This window comes from Oryzias latipes, chromosome 3 (genome assembly GCF_002234675.1).
Source record: "Oryzias latipes chromosome 3, ASM223467v1".
Lineage (NCBI taxonomy): Eukaryota > Metazoa > Chordata > Actinopteri > Beloniformes > Adrianichthyidae > Oryzias > Oryzias latipes.
The window spans coordinates 22,024,644-22,051,478 of NC_019861.2; the positions used below are offsets into that span (position 1 = coordinate 22,024,644).

Here is a 26,835-nt window from a genome sequence, read left to right on the forward strand (position 1 = left end):
TCCCTCTCTACCCCTGAGTGAGGAAATCAAGGTGCACTATAGCACATGACAACAAAGATGGAGAAATTACCACTTATGTTTATGAAGAGGGGTAAATTACACAGGCTGGGTCACAAAGAGGGTTGTTAATCTCCCTTACAAATCAAGGAATGACTGCATTCAGCTGTCCTGTTAGTGTTTCTTGTTTGAAGTGGAACCCTGTTTCTTCTTTTAGGTTTCTCCCAGCATTTTCTGGGCCCTGACATCTGCATTTATGTCATTATGATGAGCTAAAGACAAATAACCTACAAAGAAACTTTGGCATTAAGTTATTCTAACAAGTTATTTCTTTTTCATATTTAACAATTTCTCTGAAATTGATTGGGTGAAAAAGCGCTTCTCAAGGGTTCTGGTATAAACAGAATTTTTTGTTCAGGACAACAGCGATTTCTCTTCACCATTGTTCATCCTTCTCTTATCTTTACTATTCTACATATTTTTCTTTTCAGCTCAGTTAGTATTTAGCAGCTGCACAGCATTTGGATGAATGATGAACTTTGATAAGAGTTAATGAGAATGGAGCATTGTGCAAGCAAAGAATGGCTCGGGCTTTACTTAAAAGGCTCTTCACTGGGAAATGGTCTGTAAAGAGCTGGAGCTCACCTCACCTTCAGGTTTGGTTAGGCAGAAGGTAAGAACAATTACATGACAAAAGAAACAGAAAAACAAGAAGTAAGAGTTCAGGACAAAGAGAGGAGAAAACATAATGGAGTCAGGTGAATCCAAAACTGAGCCGATGGGAAAAAATAATGGCTTATGATTGAAACTACTGTATTAAAGCAAACCAATCACAACATTTGTTCACAAACTAATTTTCTGATTATATGAAAACATTGAAACATAGATATTGTTAAGTAAATATATTTCATTGACTATATTATGAGGCAAATTTCTAATTAGTTAACTCATGTCGTTCTGCAGAAACTAGGTCCTAAAAACAACAGTTTTTGGATTTAGCCCTAAATTAAAATCCTTATTAAAAAACCACAGGGGACACTTTCAGGATAGATCAACACTCAGAATGGTTAAACATCAAAATTCAAATTAGCTGTTGTTCTTTGCATGTTCTTGTAATACCCTGATCTCCTAAAATGATCTGTTTTTGACTTGTCGCGTTTTGTCTGGAGGATGTTCTGAAACCCTGATGTCAGGAAATCTTTGACTGCATAAAACATTTAGGTCACAGGTGGCCGCACAGCAGTACCCAGCAGGGTTGGAATAAAGAAGATAGTTGCCTCAGGGGATTAGAGTCAAATCTGTGCAAATATGTAAAGGTAAGGACTGTTAAACCATCTTCTGTGTCCATGGCAGCACAGAATCTTCAGAAGAGTCCTCAGGACTGGAGCCAACAAATACAAACACCAAAGCATTAAAGGTGAGCATCAAGGTCAAAGTGTATCTGTGTTGAATTACACCTTAAGAGGCTGCATGAGCCAAAGTGGACCTCATGGGTGGCAACAAAGGAAGACACAAGCACAGCAGTTCTGGTAAAAAAACAAGTATATTGGAGATTAAAAAAAAAGCACACTTTTGTTTTTTGGAAAAGCACAGTAAATATATGTTTGCAGACACAAATATGAGGCACAGAGGAGATTCAGCTATAATCTGGAGCAGCTTTGTTGTGTCTGACTGGTTGTCTTTCAGGTACAAGGACATTTTAAGACCATGCAGACATTCTGGAGCAAAATGAACTGCTTAGTGTCAAGACTTTTATGATCTTCGTGCTCAATTGGATTAAAGATTTTTTTTATATGCACAATTTTTGTAAATTACCAACTAACGTTCACACTTTTTCTAATCTTGGTGATTGATTTTTCTGTTTGATTTCACATTTTCCAGTAAGGTGCATCGCTTGTTTACTCCTCTATTTACCGTGGATTCACTGCGATTTACACTTAACAGCATCTATTCACTGATCCATCCCATTACATTGAGAGACACAATGTGCTTCTTTGAAACAACCTCATTCTCAGCATTCTTCTTTGTGTTGTCTTAGTGTTGGTAATAGAACCTCTGTGTTACCAGAAAACACACTGAGAGTTGCGTTTGTCGATTCTTGCTCGAACAGATAAGCACTGCATTTAATCCTCTCTCTTTTGAGTCCTTTCACTTTGTTGTTAGACGGTTATATCATATTATAAAGAGATGAACAAAATCCCAGACCCGTGTGAGAAAACAAAATGGTTGCAATATTTACAAAATCTCAAAAGTCAAACACAAACAAGCACAATTCTGCATTCAATACATTAGCCAGTGTTCCTTTTACACACACCCATCTCAGAGAATTAGCAGAACAGATATATGGGGATTGGCTGCATCACCTTCAAGTGTCTTTCCTGAAACCATTGTGTTTTCACCGTATGCTCTCAGCCATAAACTAGAAAGTCACGCTCACACACCATGAAAATAGCAGTTCTGTTTTATTGTATTTTTATGTGTTTCTTGAGCAAAATCTTTTCTGTTGTCTGCACAGAAGCATCTGATGCCTTTGTCTTGCTGCCCCAGTCTTTTGGTGAGTCTTGCTTTTTTAAACATATTCTCCTCAGTTTTGTGAAGAGACTTAACTTAGTAAAGAAATGTTTACTTTCAATATCAAATTTAAATGTTCCAATGCATCCTATTTAAAGTATTAATTAGAAGTTAAGGGTCCGGTCAAAAACATTGTTTAGAAAATTTACAATAATTTTGCCTATAAATAGTATTTTAACAAATATTTTAAAGTATTCATTTGTGCAAAATAGTTTTTTGCTCTATTTGACTCAACTTGACTGAGGACAGCTGGACATATAGCAGGCTGCCCAGACTCCTCCCACTACTGATTATGCAAATGATTCTAACACGATGCAATAGTTCATAGTTGTCTAAAAAGGATAAATACACCAAACAACAAACGTTCCTATTCATTATGCTTGTGAAAACAGTTATATGGTGAAAACATTTTATTTCATGAGCACAATGAATTTTTAGTGATTAACAACTGTGAACTCACTAAACAAAGAAAATGTGTGCGAGTTGCTTGAATTCACAATGTGGAAATTCTTAAAATTATGTCACAATATTATGGATTTAATTTGGTTTGTTGTTTTAACGTACATCAGAAACCAGCACAGTCATTATTGTCCATCTCTGTTTTGATTCAGAGTATTTAGTGGAACATATTTCAGTGTATAACTCAAAGATATCAGAGTATCTGGTCAGGTATACATCCATGCATGCGTTGGAAACATGGAGAATGAGGCTTCCTTTTTTCCCCCCCGGTTGTTCCTGTTGTGCACCTCATATGTACATTGTTTTGGATACATTTGTTTGCAAATAGTCTGAACAAAAAACTCTGCCAGGTCTGATGTTTTTATTCTTTCACATTTAGCATACACTGTGTAGAAAAGAGAGCATGCACTGTGTGTGTATGTGCATGTGTCCAAGCCCCAGAGGCAAACATGTGGAACATTTTTAGAACACTAGTGATAAATCCACAAATGAAGAGCTGGGAAAGGAGGGGGCTTATCAAGAATGTCATATCTTAATTGAAAGTGACAGCTTCAATTAAAAATGCAATCATTCCGACCATTTTCTAATTAAAAGCGAAAAGACTGATAGTATTGACTCATTAACTTCAAAGAGTGGTGCAGTCTAAGTGAGTGGGGGAAGTGTATCATTTGCTGAATGGAGTAAGCCCCAGCAGATGAGAGACTGTGCAGAGAGGACTGCTGCATCCAGTAAGTTGGTAAGTGGTCAGTGGATGAGCGCTTAGATGGTAATTATTAGAAACGAGAACATATTCAGTCGTCAGGGTAGTTAGGCTGAAAAAGCAAAATGTTGACATCAGAAAGGGACAATTATTGGAAGAAAAAGCAGCCGGTCCATCATCCGGTGATCTAACACAGACCAAATACATTTTCCTCTGAATGTACACCAATCTGAGGCCCGCATGTGGCACACAGGTGATGCACCTTTTATTAGGAGGCTGAAATTTTGGTTTCTGTATTTGGGGACAAAACAGGTTTCTCACTATTTTTTGCCAAAACTTTACAACCCTTTTCCTTTTAAAGTAGGTTTAAAACATTGAAACATTTAAACTGAATTGAATGAAACATTATAAAAGTCCAGTGCATCCCTCCTCTGTTTACTACTTTTTTTCTTTGAATAGTGGGTGACAGCTCCTACCCTGTTTGCAAAATACACAAGCGTGGAGCTGACACATACAAAATCTTTCCCTGAAAAATATTACTTTGAAAGTCACACTGTGTGCCCCACAAAAGGATGCCTTTATGCTTAATCATCATGAAGAAAAGGAACTCTGAGCCAAATGCATCCATATGAAAAGAAAGTGTTTTCTTTTTTTTTTATGGTAATCATTTGTAGAAATCTCCTCGGTGTGTTTGATGTTGAAAATACTTCAGGTTCCGCTATTGTTGTGCCAATTTCCTTCCAGCTCAATTTGCCCTTTGCTTAAATGAGATGGGTTGTTTTAATTTCTGAGTCACTGATGACTGTTAAAAATTGACTTTTTGTCTGTTTTGGTGTCACTGAGTACAGTTTATGATGAGCTACAATTTTTCTGACATATATACCAGCGCTGGATAGATGGAAGTTGCAAATATTACCCAAACAAAACTTAAAATACACCACTCAGCAACAACAGAAATCCAGCTTTCCCTCTTGTCTCTCCTATGCTTTAACTCAAACATGCAGTTGAGTTCCCATGATTCAGCAATGTCACTGTGCCACTGGGTTGAGCTGGGAACAGAATACTTTGAACAAGTTTCAGGAAGCTCAATTGTAAGCAGTTTTTCTGGAGTACTTTTGGGTGTCCTCATGGGACAGGTGGAATGCCAGAACTCGAGGTTTTTATTGCAAAGATTTTAAATCTATTTAGACTTTTTTTTTTACTTGATCTGCTTGGTTTTATTTTTGCCCATAGGGTGTTAAAGCGAATTTTGCATTATGTGACAGTATTTACTGTATAACTGTTAAGAGTAATTCTGATAACAGTTTACAACAAAGATGAAACATTGACAGTGGGAGTTATCCATGGGTGGAAAAAGGTGAGTTTTCATGGCTTTGTGCCTTTGTTTGTATTTTAACCACACAGGTGTTGGGTCTACTAGGTTAAATAAATTCAAATTCTAAATTTTCTTTTAAGAAATTCACTAATTTTGTTTACTTTTTTACTACAGTTGTGACAATAAATTTTTAAGAAAACTTTTTTCTCTACTTTTTTTGCTTCCTGATGTTTCCTGAATGTCAGATAATTCATCAAACTTTAAATATTTTATCCTGAAACAGTGTTTGAAACTAGGATGGCAGTGATGGAAGATTTTTTCTGTAAAAAGTCAGCAATGGGCATCGAAGTAACAGGACCATGAATGGGAGAGTCTTAGTGCCTAAATCAGAGAAGACTCGCTTGATATTGTATTTTTGCTCCAACCAATAACCAAATGAAAGCGCTTTTATTGCAAACTCAAAGGAAATGTTGGTTTTTGTCCTTTAAAATGTATTCAATCTTCACTAATTTCCTATCAGTAACAGAGTTAAATTCTCTGAGGAAACAGCATCAGCTTGCTTTTCTTTGTTCAGTTCGTCATATGTGTCTGACAGACGGTCCACAGAGAAACAACCTTATTTAAAACTCAGATGTAACAGATGTTTTATCAAACATTTGAGGATTACTGAGCATTTATTTTTTACAGGTATTTTTCATACTTGTTTTTTACAAGAAGCATCAACATATCTCAAATCCAGTGATTTAAATGTCCTCGGTTGAAAAACATGAATCTACGCTGTTCCTCAAAGCATTTAGCCCAAATTCTCAGATTAAGAATTTAACAGATTTTAAGATTTTCACTGTTTACCAGAAGACAGTCACACAAACACACAAGACACAAGGAAATTAGATCTTCCCTTTTGCAACATGCGTTGCTCTGGCTCAGACTGGGACTAAAACAAGCTGTCCAGTTTAGTTTGCCGATCCAGCAGCAGAACATTATGGGATTTTCACACTAAGACAAAGCTAGAGAGAGTGCGGTTGGAGGAAATCAGTAGGTGTAACGCTGAGGAAGGAGAAGGAAAAAGAACATGCACTCAATGATAATTTATGGGCTGTCTGCAGTGTTCTGCAGTGGGGACAGAGCACAGTGGTGCATTTAAAAAGAAGATTATCATGTCAAGATACTGCAATACCCCGCTGAACACTGATTTTCATTAGGCATTGGTTCTATGCTCCATTTTTCTGGGGGTTAGCCCTCAGAATGGCTAATGAGAGGAGGAGGGTTTCTGAAAGACATGTTTCCTTCCATCTGTCTCATAGGCAGATAGACAGACCAGTCAAGTAAACTGAAGAAGAACTGAGGAGCTCTTTTTATTGGGAGACATACCATATTTTGTAAAATACGCTATCTATAAACTAAAGTAAGAGATTATAAAACAGATACAAGAAAAAAGAAAGTGAATTGTGCAAACTGTGCATTATATTCTTTTTTCCACCGTTTTACATACCTTATTATTCTGTGACCATTTTTGAAAGAGGTGCATATCCGCCATTTGAAACATCCACAAAAAGGCAAGAAAACAGTGAAAACTTCCTTTTTCAAAAAAGTCACTTGAGAAAATAATAAGTTAAGTGTTTGCTGCTGTCAGAGTTTAATCCAATACAACATTTTTATGATCCAAACAGCATAGTTAAATTAAATAAACAGTTATTCAAAGAGAGTTAAGCTACACAGTTTCACAGTTTTTTTTCTCCCCAGTTCTTATTTGGTACAATCCTCTGGTCTGCATTGACGCAACAAGAAGGCAGTTTGTTGGCTGGTCATTTGTCCTCTGCGTGTCAGAATTTGTAGCAAAGTGTGATGCTACTGAATCTCAACTTTTCGTAAAATGGGCAAAAAGCTAAAAAAAATAATAATAATAATAAAACAAGCCAGGCAGCTTTTTAATGCACCCAATAGGCTGTTTCAGAGCTCTCACGATTCAACAGTTTTATGTCATTCAAAATACGTTACATTGACATTCGTGCAATTCTGAGTTTTAATTTAGGAAAAAAGTAACGTGGAAAATAAAAATTCACTCAAAGTTGTCACGAATTCAAATATTTATCATAGAAACGAAAAAAACATATACATATTTTCAGTTGAAGATGTTGGATTATGTTATTTTTGAGTGACTCCTTAAGTTATTAATTGTGCTTCAACCAGGAAGTCAAAGTATCACTTTATCCTATTAACAAAAACAAATCATGATGGCCGCTTATGACTAATATTTTTGATTTAAATGACATGTTTATTGTTTACCACTGTTGTTGTAGTCACTATTGTTGCTTGAATGGTCTTGAATTGTCATATATTCAAATAATTGTGAGAATCTCCCATAGTTGAAAACACACTGAATTTTCTTTTATTATTTCACTTCTCTAATTATCTTAGTTTAGGTGTCAGATCACTGCACTTCATTTAGCCCAGTTCTGCTCCACTAAATCTTTGCTTTTCACTGCGCTGCTCTCCCATCCACCCTCCTCTTCAGAGCTTTTCTCTTTTAAATCCCATTAACAGCTCTCAATAAGCACTAATGCCAGTAACCAAAAAATAAATAAAAATAATAAATTCAATAAAAAGGAGTGATAAATCAGGAAATTCAAAAATAGTGAATGGATTTTTGTTTTAAATTGTTAAAAAAACATTTCAGATTTTGTTATTTTCTGTGACAACTTGAAAACTTGTACTGCGTCTGATGTAAATATGATTCCAGTTTGAGCATTACTGTGAATGTTTTATTGTGTGAAACGGTGTGTTTTAAACACTAAATATGTTTTTCAGTGGTAAGACACAATAAAAGTTTAATGCTTTTACAAAGTTCAGACAAATTCAAGTTACAGTATTTGTTGGGGCTTTGCACGCCCCTAAGATACATGCAAAAACACTCATCAGCTGGTGTATTAGGGCCAAATCCCGGCACACCAGTTGGTCTATGCCAGAGTCCATTTGCCCCTAAATAGGGCTCTTTTGGTAGCTGTGATCGCTCTGCTACAGTATCGGCCCCTGGACTCAAGAATAGGATGGAGGTGCTTGAGTGTGATCCGTGATGGATGTCAAAGTCACCTGAAGTTGTTAGAGTTTGGCTTCACATTGAATCCAGACTTTATCAACAAACATGATTTAAAATATTTTTAATCAGAAAGCACAACAAAAATAAATCTTGAAATTTTCTTCTGTTTTTTTTTTTTAAATTCTCAACAAGATAACAAAATAGAAAAGCCTCAGGTGAAGTTTTCCTTGTTTATGCTAATGTGTTCTATGTTGAACCAACTGTATTCACACGCAAACCAGAAAAAGTAATATTTCTACTTTTTTAAGGTTTGAGACTCCATAGATACTATTTTGAGTTTCATATATTGCAAAATTGCTATTCCAGTGAGTTGACTCTGCGAAAGCGATGACATTTCACCTTGCTTCACAAAGAAACCACTGTTCCAATCCCTTTCTTTCTGCAAGAATCTATTTTTTCTCTTCTGTTTATATTTCCTGGTTGGTTAGGTTAAGGCCTGACGCTGCTTCCTAAAGGTTGTGAAAAAGGTCATGTTTAACGGAAACTGTTATTACTTTTAACATACTGACCATTTCAAATGAAGACATTTTGACTTTAAATTGCTTTCATAGCAAGCTAAACAGTTGATGCCGAAATAGTAGAGCTGCTGTTCACATTTTTGTTGACTCTACAGTGTGATGGCCCGCAGCTAACTTGACTGTTATCATAGCTTTTGAGTGCATGATTAACCAGGGGTTAACAGCTTAATGATGCAATTGTGTTTGGTTTAAGTGCTGAGTGAAAAGAAAGAATAATCATTTTCAAGTTGACGAAGATTCAAGTTTGGCTTGCAGCCAGCTTTACCCTGTGTTGGCTGTTAAAGAAACTAATTAAACCCACATGAAAGCTCAGTCTCAGAAAAAGAGAAATGTCCTGGGGTGCACTGTTCCTGTGACACACTCATATGCATGCAAGCTCAAATTAAAGCATCCACACACATATACAGAAAAACGACCGTGGAGCCCAGACAGAGTGTAAAAATCCTCTCTAGCTTGATTCCAAGCTGAATTTGAAAGATATGAGTTGTTGGAGGTGGGGGGGAAATAAGACTCAGTTACTATATAGTTAAAATAATATTTTTGACTGAAATTTGACAATATGACATCAGACCAAAGACTTTAAGAAACATTCTATTTACAAATACAGAAATCATTTTTTTAAGAAATAAGCCTCATATCTCAATTTAGTCATAATTTAAAGGTCAGTTTGAACATGAAAAAATTATTTCAATTTTTTTAACCGTGACATTGATCTGGAGTGGTTGGTTAATTGTTGTGAATACTCAGGGTACAGTATACAATTAAAGCTTTAAGAGAATAGATTGAAAATGACAAATAAATAAAAAACAAGTAAATGATAAGGCTAGCCTATGAAGGTTAGTAGACTATACTTCTGACTGATGTTTACAGTAAATATATAATATACATTATTTAAAATTCATACCATCTATGGCAACTAATTAAAAAATCACCTGTTTTGATTCTAAATTTGGGTAGAATAAGACTTTTTTTGTCTTTTGAATGGCAGGTGGTTGAACTACTCAATGATTTTCAAAACATTGTTGATTTTGGCAGAGTAAACCCCAGTTAATAAGGCAGTGCTACTTTAGGCTTTAGCTGAATTTTAAAAATGCTAAATTTCTTTAGAATTTAGATTTCTGTAAAGTCAGAAATGATTGAGTTTAGAAAAATGTACACCTTCATTGAGTTTAGTTTATTTTTACATTTAGCAGGGTAAAGCATATAGTTACATACAGCTGCAATTACTTGTTATATGTGAAGGTGATGCTACCAAAATAATTACTGGAGTTTGTGTCTATACACAGGCTATTTTGTGTGAAAGCTCATTTGAGCATTGTTGCAACCCAAACAATTTAAAACCTGTGGTATGTCTAGGGTTTCAGTTAAATTTTCACTGAATGTTCTGCAGACTATCCAGAGAGCCAAAGAGCAGAGTGTGCTGCAGGGAGTAAATAACAAAAACATTGCAAATAGATAGGGGGTCAAATGCTTTATTTGTGATTTAAAAAACAGCTAACATTTGCTATTCCATTCTTTTAAACGTTATGGAAAAGTTAAAAAAAAGTCTAGTCTGGAAACATGAATTTCAACATGAAAGTCAGCTGATTAGTAGAAGTAGCTGTTTTTTAGAGCGCTTTTTTAGAGAGTTGAGGCAAAACTGCCTTGAAATAAGTTCCTAATTAATTCTGGTTGTTTGGTCCAATTCGATTTTTTGCTCGTGTGAAACTAAACCAAATCAATGTATAAAACCTATTACTGTCATCGAAATGTATTGTTTTCAGAGTTCAGTAATGTTTCACTCCAAAAGCATGTAGCTATCTACACAAAAACGGACACAAATGGGATCCAAAGAGTCCAGGATGAAAACTCCTTTAAAACCCACTCCAGTGAAAATTGGGTTTTTGGCCTTTTTAACATTTGTTTTGTAGCAGGACACATATGGAAAAAAAAAACAAGCTTATGAGAATGTCTTTATTCAAATCGTAGTGAATCAGGAGCAGATAAAAAAAAGCTGTTTAAAATTAGGGGTATAAGAAAAACCGTTTCGGCAATATATCGCAATACGTCATTTGGCAATACTTGTATCGATTCAAAATGCTGCCAGATCGATATTTATTTAATTTTTTCTGAGCGTCCTTCAGCTTCTGCTTCTGTTGTCCACTTCACCCACCAACCGCTAGTTGGCAGCAGAGAACGCGGAGCCTCTTTGAGCAGCTCTACTCTGCACAAGACAACAGGAAGACTGCCGCCAGAGGCAGCTTGTTCTGTTGTTATGAGACATGAACTATTTAGTTTTTACTTGGAATGGATACCAAACAGAAACTATGAGCCATGATGCTGCTAGTAAGATATGAAAACGTGGATTGCTGTGCTTTTTAGCGGCTCAGACAAATAAGATAGACAATGAAGCACGGCAGCAGCTAATAGGCTAATGTGCTTAGCATCTGCTAACATGCTAGCAAAGCGGGCTAAAGTTCTGCAGAACCTCAAAGCAATGGATTCTAGGTTAGGGACCTGATGGATCAGAGGGATGTATACAATGCTCTGAAAAAGGCTGACATTGTGGTGATCAGCGCTACCAGTTTACTTCCGTGTGTCAGAAGCGTGGCTGCAAAGGTGTAACAGAGCAGAAATGTAAACAAAGTCCCTTTTTTTGGTCACATTAAAGCAACTTTCCTTCGTTCTGTCATGCTGCCTCATCATCATACGGAGCCCTTGTCCAGACATAAAGATATTAAAATATATCTTGTTCCCTCAGATTAATATCTCGTTCGTACGAAATACTATTCCGTTCCCACAAGATACTATTGCGTTCCCTCGAAATGATTGACTCGTGCGAACGCAATAATTATTTCGTTCGAACGCAATAATTAATCTTTTCGAACGCAATAATTATTCACGTCATAAGTCATTCACGCGTATATGCTCTCTGTACGCCGGCAAAAGCCGCTTTCATAAATCTTTTGATATTTTTCTTATATTCAATGAGACAGTAATAAAGTGATCATTTTTGTTTTTCATGTTCCTTTTTTGAACGAATGTGGGTCACAGAGACACAGAAGTTACCGCTGTATGTGGTACAGAGAGCATATACGCGTGTATGACTTATTACGTGAATAATTATTGCGTTCGAAAAGATTAATTATTGCGTTCGAACGAAATAATTATTGCGTTTGTACAAGTTAATCATTTCGAGGGAACGGGATAGTATTTCGAGGGAACGGAATAGTATTTCGAGGGAACGCAATAGTATCTTGTGGGAACGGAATAGTATTTCGTATGAACGAGATATTAATCTGAGGGAACAAGATATTAATCTGTGGGAACAAGATAAATTTTAATATCTTAATGTCAGGACAAGGGCTCCGTATCATCACACTTTATTGTTTCTGGAAAGAATCAGTGTGTCCTCCCCACCCTTTATTATTAAAGCACCATTCAGGCTCCTGAACTGTTTAAAAGCACTAGAGAAGCTACATTAATGCTGAAAATAAACAGCATTTTATTTCCCCGATAGAAACTTATTGGTTAAGGCTCATTCATTCTTTGTTTTTTTTACACTTAAAAAAAAATATATTTTTTAAATCAGACAATGTTGACTGTTCCCTTTCTATATTTTAACTTACCAAAATAAAAGCAATATGAATTTGCTTTGGTAAACGCAACTTGTATATGAGATACAAATGCAGTGCTTAACATTGTGATCATTAAACCGAATTTGACCATTTTATTACAGTGGAAGACAATAAAATTCAGGTTGAGTTTTTTCAAAGTCATATTTAAAAAAACAGAAAGAAAACATGTTTCGGTAAAATATCGGTATACGTATCGTATCGCAGGACGCGTATCGGGATACGTATCGTATCGCCAGACTCTTGCCAATACACACCCCTATTTAAAATGGCTTTTAAGTGTGACAGAAGCTACAATTGCCAGGCCACAAGCTCCCTGGCCCGCTCCATTCAGACGCATCCACCTGTAGACAAATAGATCCATTAACATCTTTGTTTTCTTCGTCTGGGTTGGAATTTGGCTCAAAACTGTACGGCTGAATAGCTCTTGTATTGCTTTCCATTTTGTGTTGCACCAGTAATGATATGTTGGGGTTGTGAGGGTAGCTGTAAGCTAGTGGGAGAAAGTAAAAGAATGATGAGAAATGGGGGCGGGCTTAATCCATGCCAATGGTTCCGCCCACAATGTAGAGGTGAATTTTTGATGAAAATAGTTAGTGTCTTAAAAAACCACACACGTTTTTTGATTTTGCCTAAAAACAGCATAATCATAATGAAAAGCCCACTTGGAACACTTTGAAAAATAGATGATTGGAATAAAGGAAGAAAAGATGATTGGAGTGGAATTTTAAATGTTGCTTATCCTGCTTAGCGTTAATACATTACTGAACCACCAAACATTCAGTACCATTTTTCTGTGCATTTAATTTTTAGCACCCTATGAGCTTTTATTTTCTTCAGGATTTATTAATGGTAGCTGAGGTATTCTACCATCAACAATTTGACATACCATATTAAATAGATGAGCAGTAAAGGGAGAAAATTGTTCGTTTTCTATGTTTATAGTTTACTATGAACACTACCCACCCCCAAACACACATATACACAGAGGCTGCAGCAGCTTCATCTTAACTTGGCTGGAGTTTGTAAGCACTGAGCTCCAGCCAAGCTCCTGTTGCTGTGAGGGAACCAGCTGTACAGTCATCTAATCCTCTGACCATTCTGCCTTTTAGATGGAACAGCCCAGCGCCTCTGTCCTCCCCTGCCATGCTATCACATTTGGTACAACCCATTGGTTCTTTTCTAGCTGGTTTGCCACTGACTCAATAGCATCACAGCAGTCAGCCAAACTGCAGGCTGCTCACACAGGCATAGTCAAAACAACACAAACTCATGCCTGCATGCACACTCTTTCCCACACACACACACACAGCAAGAGTGCGGACATAAGAAGAGTTAAAAAACAGAAAGAAAGACATTCGTTGGCTATCCTCTTTGTTCTTTAGGTTCCTGGTTCTTTTGCATTCCTGATATGACCCTTTTCAGTCCAAAATGTGAGTATCCATCAAATCTCTGTGCGTGTTTGGATGCATGTGCCAGTCATGTTTGTCGGTGTTTCTGAAACATGATAAAAAAAAAGACTTTGAGTCTGTAATCTCATGTTTGCACCTCATCCTGAAACTTGCATCCTCCATTTACACTCATTCACTTAAACTGACTAAGATATCATAAAAACAAGGAAAAGTTCTGTTAGTTGGTGTTTACAAAGCATCTGGGGTTTAAGACAAATTTGTGCTCACAGAACACCTTAAGGTACTTGGTCAAAGATGAAATATAATTCTGACACTGACAAGGTCAGTTTGTGATCCCAGTATTTTTACTTCCAACCTTTGAGTGAAAAGAAATAAAAAAGTCATTACCAATAAAATAATTGATCTGTTTTATAGCAGTTTTTAAACAGAACGCTTCAATCATGCATGCAGAGCAGCTAATATCCCCCACTCACACACAAGTGCAGACCACGGCTTCCTCGCAAAGCTGTGTATCTGCAGGGGTTGCAAAGACTGGGCACATTTAGCAGAGGTTGAAATTCTTCACAGAAACAGATTAAGTCTCATATTCAGCTGTAATTTTGTTGGGTATCCCTTGAAGCTGTCTTAACTCAGAAAACACAACAGCGGATTTGGTTCAGCGTGCAAAATAGTGTTTTTGAATATTTAGTAATTTCAAAAGAAAAATCAGATGTCTTTGACACGGCACAACCCTGCATTTCACAATGTGAGAATAGTTTACATTCAGAGTCCTATTACACCTATTAGAGTGGTGCCAGAGGAAAAACAGCTTTATTGTCAATTTATGTGCATTCAGCCATGGAATCCTAATCCAGTGTCAGTATTTAGTCTTCTGGGTTAATTTCTCTCACAGAAGCCAGGAAGACTGCAAAGAAAAACTAATCATGAAAGGAAAAAGTCATTCCATTAATTAAAAATGTAACATATTTCAATATGCAATTCAACATTCTGTATGAAATATTAAAGAACGAGGGTGAAATTAAATGATGACAGAGTAAAGCAAATTTAGTAATGTTGTCTTTTGATCAGCTGGCATGTTTTAACTAGCCAGTCCTTTCCTTTACCTCTGTAAAAAATGTGTCTACCTATGTTAAAAGTGTGTTAAAAGCATGGAGTGAAGTCCTGATGGTATAGAACAGAAACAAGGGACACTTACGCAGCTTCACTGGGAGCCTTCAGTGAGCGCTCTTGCACTCTTCAAAGAACAGGTTCAAAATAAAAAAGAAAGCTTCTGGAATGTGCCATTAGTCCACTCTCACTTTGGCTCAGTGTGAGGCGACAGTCTGGTACTCAGCTTGGAACAAATACAGAGACAGACTGAGGCAGAAGCTGATGCTTAATAACTTGTTATGGCTTGATTGTGTGTGACCTTCATGGGCCTTTTCCCCTTTTTTTTCACAATCTAACTGTCAAATTACTCTGTTTGGCTTCTGATTACACAGCTGGTCTTGGGTTTGTCCCAGAGTTACAGCAGGAATCATTACTTTGTATAGTTATATATTGGATAGATGTCAGAAAAATGGAGATATAACAAGAAACTTATACTCTCATGATTGGTAATCAGCACTACACAGATTTTGGAAGTCATGTTCAGTCACAGACATGTGTCTACACGGCTAGAACCAAACTATCGTCTGCTTCTCCTAAAGTTTTAATTGAAAAGTATGAGATACTGAAAAGAAATGAAAGGCTCGCTTGCATGTTTTCTTTCTTCTTTTATTCGTTTTTTCTGGATGCTCTATCTCAATAGCCAAAGCTGCAGCTCAATTGGTTTCTGATTATATTTTTACTTTTTTTTATTGCAGAATGAATTAAGTTGGAAAAGTATCCATCGTCATAATTGTCGTCACCACTGAAGATACTAAAACTGTTCAAATTCTATTGACTTTTAGAGTGATTTTCTACACTTAATGTTTATCTTTTTATGATACATACTTCTGATAACATAATGTTAAAGTCTTTCAGATAAACTGCTGTATCACTTTCAGGGAAAAAAGCTTTAGAGGCTTTATGGAATTTTAAATCTGTGACTTAATTTTTTTATTTTACATATTTTACTGTTATCCTGCTTTTACCACAAACTTTCACTTTGTAACCTTGCTGGCCTCCAGTTTTATTTAATTGCATGTTCACAGTGAGGAACCATTATGTAGTTCTGGTTGGAAGAGGGAATGTGTTCGCAGAACCTTATTGGATTCCTGATGTATTGCTTTGGATTTCAAAACAGGATTCTGTGTTAAAGGCATATTGACTCTGATACGACATAAACAGGATAATGATATACTGCCAAATCAATATTTTCTCACATATTTAATTTGAGTCTGACTCATGGAGTGAGGCCAGAAAAGGTGAGAAGAATAACAAAGAAGAAATGCAAAGATGATAGAAACCCCTTTACAATTTACAATATTTAAATCTTCACAAGTATAGCAAAACGACCATGTGTTTTGACCCGTGTGATGATAATGGGAATGCAGCAAGGATGGATACTTTGGCGTCAGCAGTGAATGTGGGACTTTGTTTACCACAAGGCATTCTGATGACCTCCCTGCTGGTATAGACAACTGTCCTTCGCAGCAGCCTCATCTCTTGGTTTGATTGAAAGCTTCATCTCACAGCTGATGTATCAATAACATGTATTTCTTTTGCAACTCTGTGGGATGACTCCTTTGTCCTTTTGTGCAAGAACATGCACTACTGACGCTTCTGTGTCACTGAAGATTTTATTATAAGCTCTCTTCAGAAACCTTCCTTTACATTTTTTGTCTTCTACTGCTCACAATAAGGGCCCTTTGGTGCATGAAGTAATAGAATTAAAGTGGTATTCCTCTGTGTCTGTTTTAAATTGCTTTACTAGATTTTTATAACTCAAAACACAATATTTAAGGTGTTAGTAGCAGGGGTTGCATGCCCCCCCAGCAGAGGCAATACTACCTGCATAGCAGGTATCTATTAAAGCACTGTTTGGCTACAAACTGTCAGGAAATTATCTTCGCCGTTGGAGGCAAAGGTCTGTAGAAGTATAATTTCTTTTAACACATTCAGACCCATAGTTAATTAATTGTGGCTTCCAGCCATTTGACAGTCATGCTGTGTGAGTGCATGTGCGTGTGTGTATGTGCAGCTGGCTCCGTCACACTCCATTCACCGCCCATCTGTCCATATCGGACTGGACTCTCCTTCTCCTTCCTTTTACTTTCCTTCCGCATTTTGTTTTCTCATATTCACTCGGTTTTGGTAAAATAAATGTAAAAGTACAAACTGCAAGCACTGAACGGTTGACATGTCTGTATTCACACTTATTCATGGTTATTTGCCTGGGTATGTGATTACCGGAGATGGGCAGGGGACACAGTAAGTGATGAGGTTCAGCTTTTAGACATGGTTTCACAAGATGTTGCAACTAAAGTAATATCTGCAGGCAGGAGACAGAAATGCTGTTTGCAGGAGCAGAAACGACTTCTGTGAATCTTATTCTCACAGAAGGGGTGTAGTTTTCATTCATTTACTTAAAGCAAAGAAGATAAGGTGTAGAATAAACACCACTCAAGGTGCAGCAAAGTTAATCCTCACAACATTTTTTTCATTTTGTGCTTTTTTTTCCTGCTATGTTTTGTTTCCTTTGACTTTGTCAGCACAAAGTTAATTGGTTGCTCTTTCATGCAGACATGAGCATGAGCGGAGAGCTGAAGTCAAGCCGCTCCAGGGCAGCCAATAAGAGGGCCAACACCACCTATGGGTGAGTAAGACCTTCCTTCCCATTTACCAAAATCAAACGCCCTCCCAGCCGCACACACCACCAGTTAATCATGCACTCTGTTATTTGCTGCAGCCCTTATCTGTAACTCAACGGTTGCATCTCAGCCTCCCAGCAAGCATGCATTATTTGTTATTAGCTTTATACCTGCTGTGTGTATACACTGCCATTGATTTCAGCTAGAGGTGCTGTCTCCATCAATCAATGTTTTAATCTCTCTGTTGATGTAGTTGCACACTCATGATTGGAGCTGATTACTGTTTATTACTGACAGTTCAGCACAGCACTAAGAGACCAGGTTGGTTGTGTGCTTCGGTGGCTGGAGAAGAAAAGGGAGAACGGCAGGAAAGATTACTGTGTGTGGGCTTGTTTGAATCAGTTTCTATCACTCTTAACTCCAGCTTTCTCTTTGGACTTAATCTCTTAGCGTAGCGGCAGCTCTGTGGGCCTGAGCTCTGCCAGAAAAGAACATTTGCTAAATATTGTCTGTGATGTTGGAGTACATTCAAAATTGTCTGTATTTTATACTAAATATTTCATTTTGTCTGACTTGTTATCTTTCATTTAGTATAAAGATAGGAATGTTGGTGGGTCTACAAAAGCAAGTTTCATTAAATAAAATCCTGATCAATTGATCAGTCTGCTGTGCTCTGAGACCCTGTAGGGGAGTATCTTGTGAGGTTGCTTAGTGACAATTCCTAGATCAGTTGACCTGAACTAAAACAAAACCTCCAGATCTTCAACCAAATCAAAATACATTAAAAGCCTTAGTCACAACTGTCCTTATGGGTAGATATGGGCTATCTGTGGATTGTAGACAAACTAGTGAACCCTTAAGATGAAAATATCCATGCACAGTTTTTGTAGTACGGTTGTAATGAACACTAAAGCAATACATGAGGGGAAGCAAGGAACAAATACTGGTAGGTTAGATGCAGGCGTGTAATATGTATTTTTTCGTTTTTCTTGCCCCACTGAATCCTGTGCATTGCACAGGGATCCTGTTAGTGTTTTTCAAGGGAAAGGTGCATGCTCTTTGTGAGCCCATTGCACACAGCCTGGCTGTTAGAAATGAGGAAATTAGACAATCAGAGCACAGTTTGTGTATCATGTGGACATCCTGTGTGTAAAGATTTGCTTGCGGTCAGTGAAGTGCGCGCACCTCACTAATGACTAGAGTGCGGTGTAAGGGCACTGTATGACAACATCATCTGTACCTCATAAGTGTGTGTAACTTACATTATCCTTACAAATACCTCACAATACATCTACCACACACAACAATGGTACGTTCCATTTTCATGACGTTCCTAAAGGTGGCCTTACGAACCACAAGGAAACTGCAAGACTCGCCTACACTACCTTCACGATGCAGCTGCTACTGTCTACAACCCTTTTAGGGCTCGGAAAGCCTAAAAGCAGGTGCTGCGGTTTAAAGCAATTGATCTCATTTCATATAGAAAGTAATTCCTTCCCCTTCCACATGTGGACTTAAGATAACGTTTCACAAATACAACTAAAGCAGGCAAACAGCACAGGCTGAGACTGCATTTCTCAGATTTTCAGGTTTAAGGAGAAAGGCTCATGTTCACAGTGACCATCTGCCATCTTTCTGTTGCACAAAGTCCACAGGCCAGTAACACTTATCGTTGAATTTCTGAGTTGTTGTTAGGTCTTTGTGGTTTGTTAACAGGTCGTCAAATCAATAAATATGGTGTAAGACCAATAACATGCACAAGAGCTCCTGTATGACCATGTCTTCTCTTAATTTATTTAGCATAGTTTTATTTTTATGAATGTTGTCTCCTTCCTCTGTAATCTCAGCCATACCATTTTAACGACAGGCCAAAACCTTAAACCTTTACAATTAACATGGAACTGTTCTTAGTCAACAGCCAGCAAAATGTCTAGAAATGGCGTGCACACAGGCATTTAGACTGTAAGGGAGTTGGAGCTCTCCCTACCGTGTCTGCATGAGAATCTCTTCATGAAAAACCAGGCTAACATGCTGAAGACTGCAGTGCTCCTGCAATGTAAAAGACCAATCAAAAGCAGTTTATTTTTGCAAGTGGAAACGAGTTTGAGACATTCTAAACAAACACAGGACTGTAAGGAAACATGTGATTTATTGGACCATTTTCCTAGACTATAGTGACAAGAGAGTGAAGGACTGAAACTCCAATGAGGACATGAAAACACAAAAACATTGAAAAAGATGCTGAGGGCTCCTTTGGGAATGCCATTGAAAGCTGTCACACTACACTGACAAACAGTCCTGGGCTACCAAACCCGGGGAAATCTTTTTTTTGTCAAATCCTAACGTAAACTCATTTTAGTCAGACAAAAACTCTTGCAGTAGAATACATTTATTTCACATACTTAATTTACATCTTAGTTGGCATTAACAAACTTTGATTGGCATAAGGCTCCGTACAATTCCATGAGATAATTTCAATAAACTTTAGGGTAAGAAACCCCGAACGGAGCCCACAGGTGGAAGCCGGGGAGGAGGGTGGGGCGACGAATGCAGCGCTGCGGTAAGAAAGAGAATGAACGGCTGCACACCTGGACTTAAATAGAACGCTGAACAGGTGAGTTAATTAACTACCGCCCTGGGGGGGGGGGACTGCAGAGTTTTTGGCTGCCTGAAAGCCGAACTCGTTCGCTGTTTTTTTTACTAGCACCTAAAAGCAAAAGATATTCTACAAAGCAGCATTATTAGTATTATGTATTTGTTTGTATTATAATGCCTTTTTAAGGTATAATTTTTAATTGATTGAGCAGTAAAAAATTTGTGTCCACTGTTGTCCAATACTGAAAACCTAGCCTGCTGTTTTTATGTATTGACGTATTTAACGTAATCTGATAATTTAACATGACATTTTCTATTTAACACATACTAGACTACATTAAAATGTACTCAGCAGATTGTTTTATTGTAAAGGGTTGTGAAGTATACAAGCAACAAACACTGATTTCGTCCAAGAGAAAACGAGAGATGACAGACTATACCTGTAACCAGTACTTGTATTGAAATATAAAAACTTTGCAACAAAGATAAAATCATGTTTATCCTCAGAGAACATACCTTTCTTCCACACTCTATTTGCATTTTTAAGCCTTGAATATGTTCATGCTGCCGGGATGAATCTGGCTCCCCTTGACCTATTTACTCTTTGTATAAAATTACACGGTTGTCCGTCCAATATTTGCTGAGAGGCACTAATGCTGAAAAATTCACACCTTGCATTACACATCCATAAAACATATACAAATAGATAAAATGATTTCCTAATATATTTTTTCTGTCTCCTCAAAATATATGCATTTGTAGCTTTGAGAAAGTCTAACAAACATATTTTCAAATTGGAAAAAAAAATATTATTTCTAGCAAGTGGTTTGCAGGAACCTTTAGCAAAAGAGTGCACACTGCTGTTTTTATTAAAACTATACAAAATTGCAAACATATTATTATTACAACACACAAAACTCTCTGTTTCTTGTCCTACAGTGACTTTCACAGATACAAACCACAGAAAGGTTTGACTACCTCAGTTTTTAAATAGCGCTTAGAAGAGTCACTGTAATTGTGATAATTTATTGGGGTACGTCTAACAGGAACATATTTATATTGAATAATTTGATTTAAAAAACACATATTAGAGCCTGAAGACGTGACCCTGGGTTCTCAAAGATATTCCTTTTTCCCATACACAGAAAAATAACCAGACACAAAAATATGGCTGCCAGACAGCTACCAAAAATCTCTTAGTTCAGACTTCAAGCATGCTGCTCTGGCAGCAAAGCTCCCTGTCTGCTTCATGCTCCCACTGTTCTCACAGAACTGGCCAACTAACACTTTTGCCTGTGGCCTAGATAAAGTTGGCAAAAAAGAAAAAAACTTTGAAAAAATCAGAAAGCTGTGTAAACCACTCAATCAACCCCAGGGAGAGTAAATCCTGCTTAAACAGTTTATTATTAGTTCAGACAGTTGAATTAGCTGGGTTTTATATATATGTGCCACAAGAACATGTTAAGATCACTAAAAACAGGATTTTCATTGGAGCGGGTCTTTACCTTCTAATTTAAACCCAGCATATCAGATCCACAGACATCTCTGTTTTCCTCGTCTGACCTGGTATCTGCTCCAAATGGTCCAGTTGGAAAGCTCTAATATTTCTAGCCATTTTTGTTGCAGTGGTAATGTTCGGTTGGGGGTGTGAGGGGCTGTAAGCTAGTGGGAGAGAGTGTAAAGAAAGAGATGATGGGAAATGGGGGAAGGCTTACTCTGGACCAACAGTTCCATCCACAACTCAAATTTAGATTTGGGCTAAAAAGGCCATAATCATAATCAAGAAACAACTGGGAACACTTTTAAAAAAGATCAAAAATGATTGGAGTGGGACTTTAAACATTTTATTAAAGGGTCTATATCATGATTTTCTTAAGCCTTCAGAGTAAACTATAATCATATTACCCTGTGGACACTAAAGAATGATTGCTTTATTATGAAATATGAGTTATTTTCACAGCTCCTTTTCCAACACGGAAAATAAGAAAACGAAATCTCTGAGGCTCCGCCTTTCGCTCCTTGTGGGTTCCGCCCATTTCTTGACGTCAACCTAGAGCTGGCCTCGCCAGCACGTCCGTGTTTCACCCACGAAAACACACAAAATCAAAAAATATGCAAATATGGATATGCATATTATGCACGTAAAATAAAAGCGTTTTTGTCAATCACCGATAGCTCCGCAAAGAAAGTGGGCGTTTCTGTTAGCCGGGGGGGGGGGGGGGGGGGGTGCTGGCAGCACAGACTCTTTCTGGACGGTGCTGGTCCTCAACTTCATACTCTGTTTTGCGGTTTGGGAGGGGCTGGTGCTAAGAGCGCAGGTTTTTAGAGGAATGCTTAGAAATGCATAAATTGAACAAAATACAACTTTGGGGTTGTTGTTATTTTGGGAGGATTTAACATTATAATACACTTAAAAGTTCAAAAAGTGGATTTTACATGATAAGCCTTTTAATATGACGACAAACCGCAAAACCTGATGTACTTTTATTTACCAATAATTCCATTCTTTCCTCCAAGCCTTTTCTTTCCTCACCATCCCTGACGCCCCCACATTTTATCATTTATAATTTCCTCTATGATGTTATGGATGAACCTCTAGATGAGTGAGCCCCAGCTGTGGAGTGAGAGTTTAGGTGGAAGTGAGGCGGCGGGCGCAGATGCTGTTGCAGCGGCTGCCTCTGTGCTCTGATGCACAGGCACAAAAAGCTCACCGTCCTGTGTGGCCTAGATGAAGAGGCTCAGGTGTCTCTGGAAAGGTGTCAAAAATACATATTTTTCTGCTGCTTTATCCTAAGAAATACACTAATATCAACATTTAAAAGGTGGATGAAGAACAGATGAAGAACAAAGTCCAACTTAATGCTGGAGGCAGAAGCAAACGTACAATTTGCATAACCTTCCATATCTAAATTTATTTCCTTAGAGATGATCTCACTTCAGCTATCCTTGTATGTGTGTAATGTCAGCATGACAAAAATAAACAGTGCCAAAAATGATTAAAGACATTTTTTTTAATTAAAAAATCTCTGTGCTAATGAGGAGCCCATCTGAAAACTGAAACTGACATCAACTTTTCAATCCACCACTTGAGCTCTTTTTTTAGTGGCTTGTGCATTACTTGGCACATAGGACATTGTTATAGTCTACCATACAATTTTTTTTAGGACAGATGTTAAAAGCACAAAAATGTGAAGAGAGGTAAAATTACTAAAGTGCAACATAAATAGTTTGGGCAGAGAAGAAACTTAAAGTGTACTCCAGTTTACACCCAGGAATCTTTACTCATTATCTCTTACTTAAACAAAATCTCCAGGTTATTATTCTTTTTTCTGCTCAGAGTAAAATAAAGTAATATCATGTGTGCTGAGAGATTTGTGCTTATTAAAATAATATTTCAGAGTCCAGTTGTATAATTAAAGGCATTTACAACAAAACAGTCAGGTCAGTTTACCAAAGAACTGCTAAATCAAGGGTCTGTAACTTGAGGCTCCAAAGCCACATGGGCTCTTTTACCCCTCCATTGTGGCTCTTTGGTTAAAGAAAAATAAAACATTTTGTTTAAAAAAAAAATAACTATGAGGTAAAAAGTAAGTAATAAAGTAAAAAAGTAAATAAAATTACTTAAACTTTATTCAACTCATTGACAATTAGTTAAAGGACAGTTTTATAATTATTTGAACTAAACATTTGACATAGAAAATCAATTTGAAGTCAGTATAAGCACAACCAAAATTCATACTTATAGGATTATAAGGTGAATTTTTTATTGTTGAAGAAATTCAATGATCTTAGATGTGCCTGACGGTTAGGAAAGTATGGCAAGGGTCCCTTAATTAGCTCTGATTTAGCCTTGCACAAGTTGGTGCCTTTCACAGACAAGTCAGTTATTTTAATGTAAAGCAGATAGATCTTCAGCCTATGTGATGTGTTTGTAATTTGGTTTAACAACATTTAGTTACCTCTGGCTCATGAATATGTTTAAGGCTAATTTATAAAAAGGTAGTTACCGTAAGTTAATTTTAGCACCCATGTTTAAGTTAGGCTGTAAAAAAAATCATTAAAAAGCAAAAGGAAAGTCTAAAAAATAGACCTAAAGAATGTGGGAGGTGCATTCATCTCAATAACAAGGAGATTATGTGCAGAAAAAGGTGCTCACATCGTTGTTATAACCAAAAGGTTTTCCTTTATTTCCTGTGAAACCAAATGAGCCAAAAGTGAATGGGGTGAGGCGACCATGAACAGACAGCATTGCACCATGGTGGCGGGATTTGTTTATCCAATGACCAGAAACAACCCATTAGCTTTTCATAAAAGCCTTCTGTTCCCTCCCCTTCCACTTGAATATCCATTTTACGACATAACTGGCACTTCTGCCTCACTGTCGAGCTTCTCCCGCTGTCCTTTAACAGCTTTCTCTCTGCATGGATACACAGACAATGTGCTGTTTGCAGCCCATTCCTGAGAGGTGGCCGGGCCCGTTCTGTAGGTAAAGGTCAGAGCAGTCTGAGGCGCTTGTAATGCTGAGAAAAAGGTCACTTGCCGCAGAGGAAGAAGGAAAGTTTATCTGCTGATTTCAGGGCCACAGACAAAGCCTTGGAGACGATGCAGAACAACAGAGAACAGTAGGCGGTGGAGAGGTAGACATTGGAGACAGGTTCAGGCCTTAACATCAGACATCATTTAAAATGATTGTTTGGTTCCATTTTTTTGTTTATCTATATATACTGTAGCTCAATGCATTTTTAAGTTAGATTTTTTTTTTAGCTCAGCTGCCTGCCTGCTGAATGTGTCCCCCTGCTAATGAAGTCATCTTTATTCTTACTCACTCCTCTGTGCTGCAAAGGATAGTAAGCAGGTAAAGGAGTGACAGAGAGCAGGCATAGAAGGAAACTGATGCAAAAAAAGGTGAAAGGGAGGGAAGCTGTTAAAAAACAGCAGGGTCACAGAAGAACAATCGAAAGATGGACAAGTACAGAAAAGAGAAAAATGTGGAAAGAAAAAAAAACAACAGTCACAGTGAGTGAGGGTTTGAAGAAAGCGAAGAAAGAAAGCAAGTGAGCACGGCGCTGCATGTCATTGGCCCCCTGGCGTGAACAATCCATCTCAAATTGATCTTCCAGCTTGGCCCAGCAGGGCATTCTGAATCAATCTCAAATTGATCTCTATGCCAGAGGTCGGGAAAACTAGCAGTGGAGCTTATCAGAAATATAGTGGTGCTGGGAGGATCTGACAGGGAAACTTATCACACTGCACAACAGGAAATGGGCTCTGAGCCCCCAGGGCACAGAGAGGACGAGCCTGCTCTCTGTACGCACACAAATCCCCACCCACAGATTCAGTGTCTCTGCATGCGCCCGGCACAGCCCAGCGCTCACACATGCTCCCCATTGTTCAGCACAGTTCACAGAGGGTGTGCGGAGCCTTGACATACACACACAGACCAGCCAGCGCACCACACAGGTGTCAGTACACACCCACAGGCTACCCAAAAAATAAAAAATAAAATTCTAAGTCTGTCAGAGCACAATATGTCAATACCTTTTAAAATCAGACAGATTAGACTTGAAGCCTGAAGCTCTTAATGACTTATAACAGATTTAACGTGTCCTCAGCAATGCTGTGTGAAAGGCCCGAGGAGGGAAGATCAATACCAGCTTGCATTTAGGCACTCAGTCAGCTTTGGGGAGCAATTCAGCTCTCTAGGCTCAGTAAAAAAAACTAACTGTATAAACAGATGCTGGATGTTCAGATTTGTTAGTTCTAAAAGTTGAGCTTTCAAATCAAAACTGGACAGATTGTGGATTTTTGTCTCAAAACTTTGACTTATCCCACACAAAACAGCTTGAATAACTGCAGCAGTTGTGCACGCCCTCACTCTGTTACATCAAAACTGATAATGGTGCTCTCAGATGACTAAACATAAAACATGAACATCGAATTTCCAACAAGGGAATCCGAAGTAACTGTAAGTGCTGTAATTTCTTATTGCAGCATTTTTATGTTTGTTCTTTAGAACCTTTACAGTCTCACTTCCATTGGCTGTCTAAATCATGGGGCGAAGTTAAAGTTGACTTCACAGAGTAAAACTGGGGTCTGTAATACCGAAACGAAAAAAAGAAGACATTGGAAAAGATGGCAAAGAAAGCTGCGGAAGGGTTCAAGATCAAAATCAAGACAGAACAGAAAAAGCAAAGAACGCTTTAAATAACTACAAGTGTAGTCAAGGAGAGATGGAAGAAGAAGTGTGTTTGAGCATGTCAGCATTTGTGACGACTGAAAAAGTTCACTGTCAGCACAGAAGGGTAATGGGGGTTAGTGAAGGCTAAGGGGAGTAAAAGGAAATGTGTCAGTGCATTAAAATGTCACTGCATGAGCACAAGGGCAATGTTGACCCTCACTTTTGCGACACTTTTACGCTTGGGTCCCAGAATACCCCACTTTGTTTAGGATGTGTAAATTTATCTGGACTCTGATGTGGACCAAACAAGAAAACTGGTTTGTCCAGAATACAAGATGTTCAGGGATGATGTGGTGAGATTAATGGTAAGGTTCTATATGCCATTTGGATTTTTTAAAAAAGATATCAGTGCTTTTTATTGTGCCAACAGGTTTTGAAATACAAGAATCATGAAAATTTGAATCAATTTGAATAAATGACAGATGAAATATTTGTCCGATCATCTTTCACTTCATTTTTTTTACTTAAAAGGCATGCACTCGGTATTTGTTAAAACAAAGTATTTAGAAAAAACAAGCACAGGTTTTAATTTTGTGAAGCATTTTG

At 37.6% G+C, this 26,835-nt stretch overlaps 1 protein-coding gene across 5 annotated transcripts in view; it reads left to right on the forward strand.

The window, feature by feature from the left end:
• Positions 1-380: 380 nt before the first annotated feature.
• Positions 381-26,835, forward strand: part of LOC105353573 (heterogeneous nuclear ribonucleoprotein C) — a 53,421-nt gene continuing 26,966 nt past the window's right edge. For 3 of the 5 annotated variants that reach the window (XM_011491709.3, XM_011491712.3, XM_011491714.3), the window contains exons 1-2: positions 13,466-13,704; positions 17,389-17,461. In XM_011491709.3, coding sequence (XP_011490011.1) covers positions 13,683-13,704; positions 17,389-17,461 — 95 coding nt within the window. In that variant the 5' untranslated portion in view covers positions 13,466-13,682. Of the gene's footprint in view, positions 1,415-2,512; positions 2,552-13,465; positions 13,705-17,388; positions 17,462-26,835 lie in introns of those variants that run through there. The other 2 variants (XM_020714547.2, XM_020714551.2) reach the window with 2 other exon arrangements.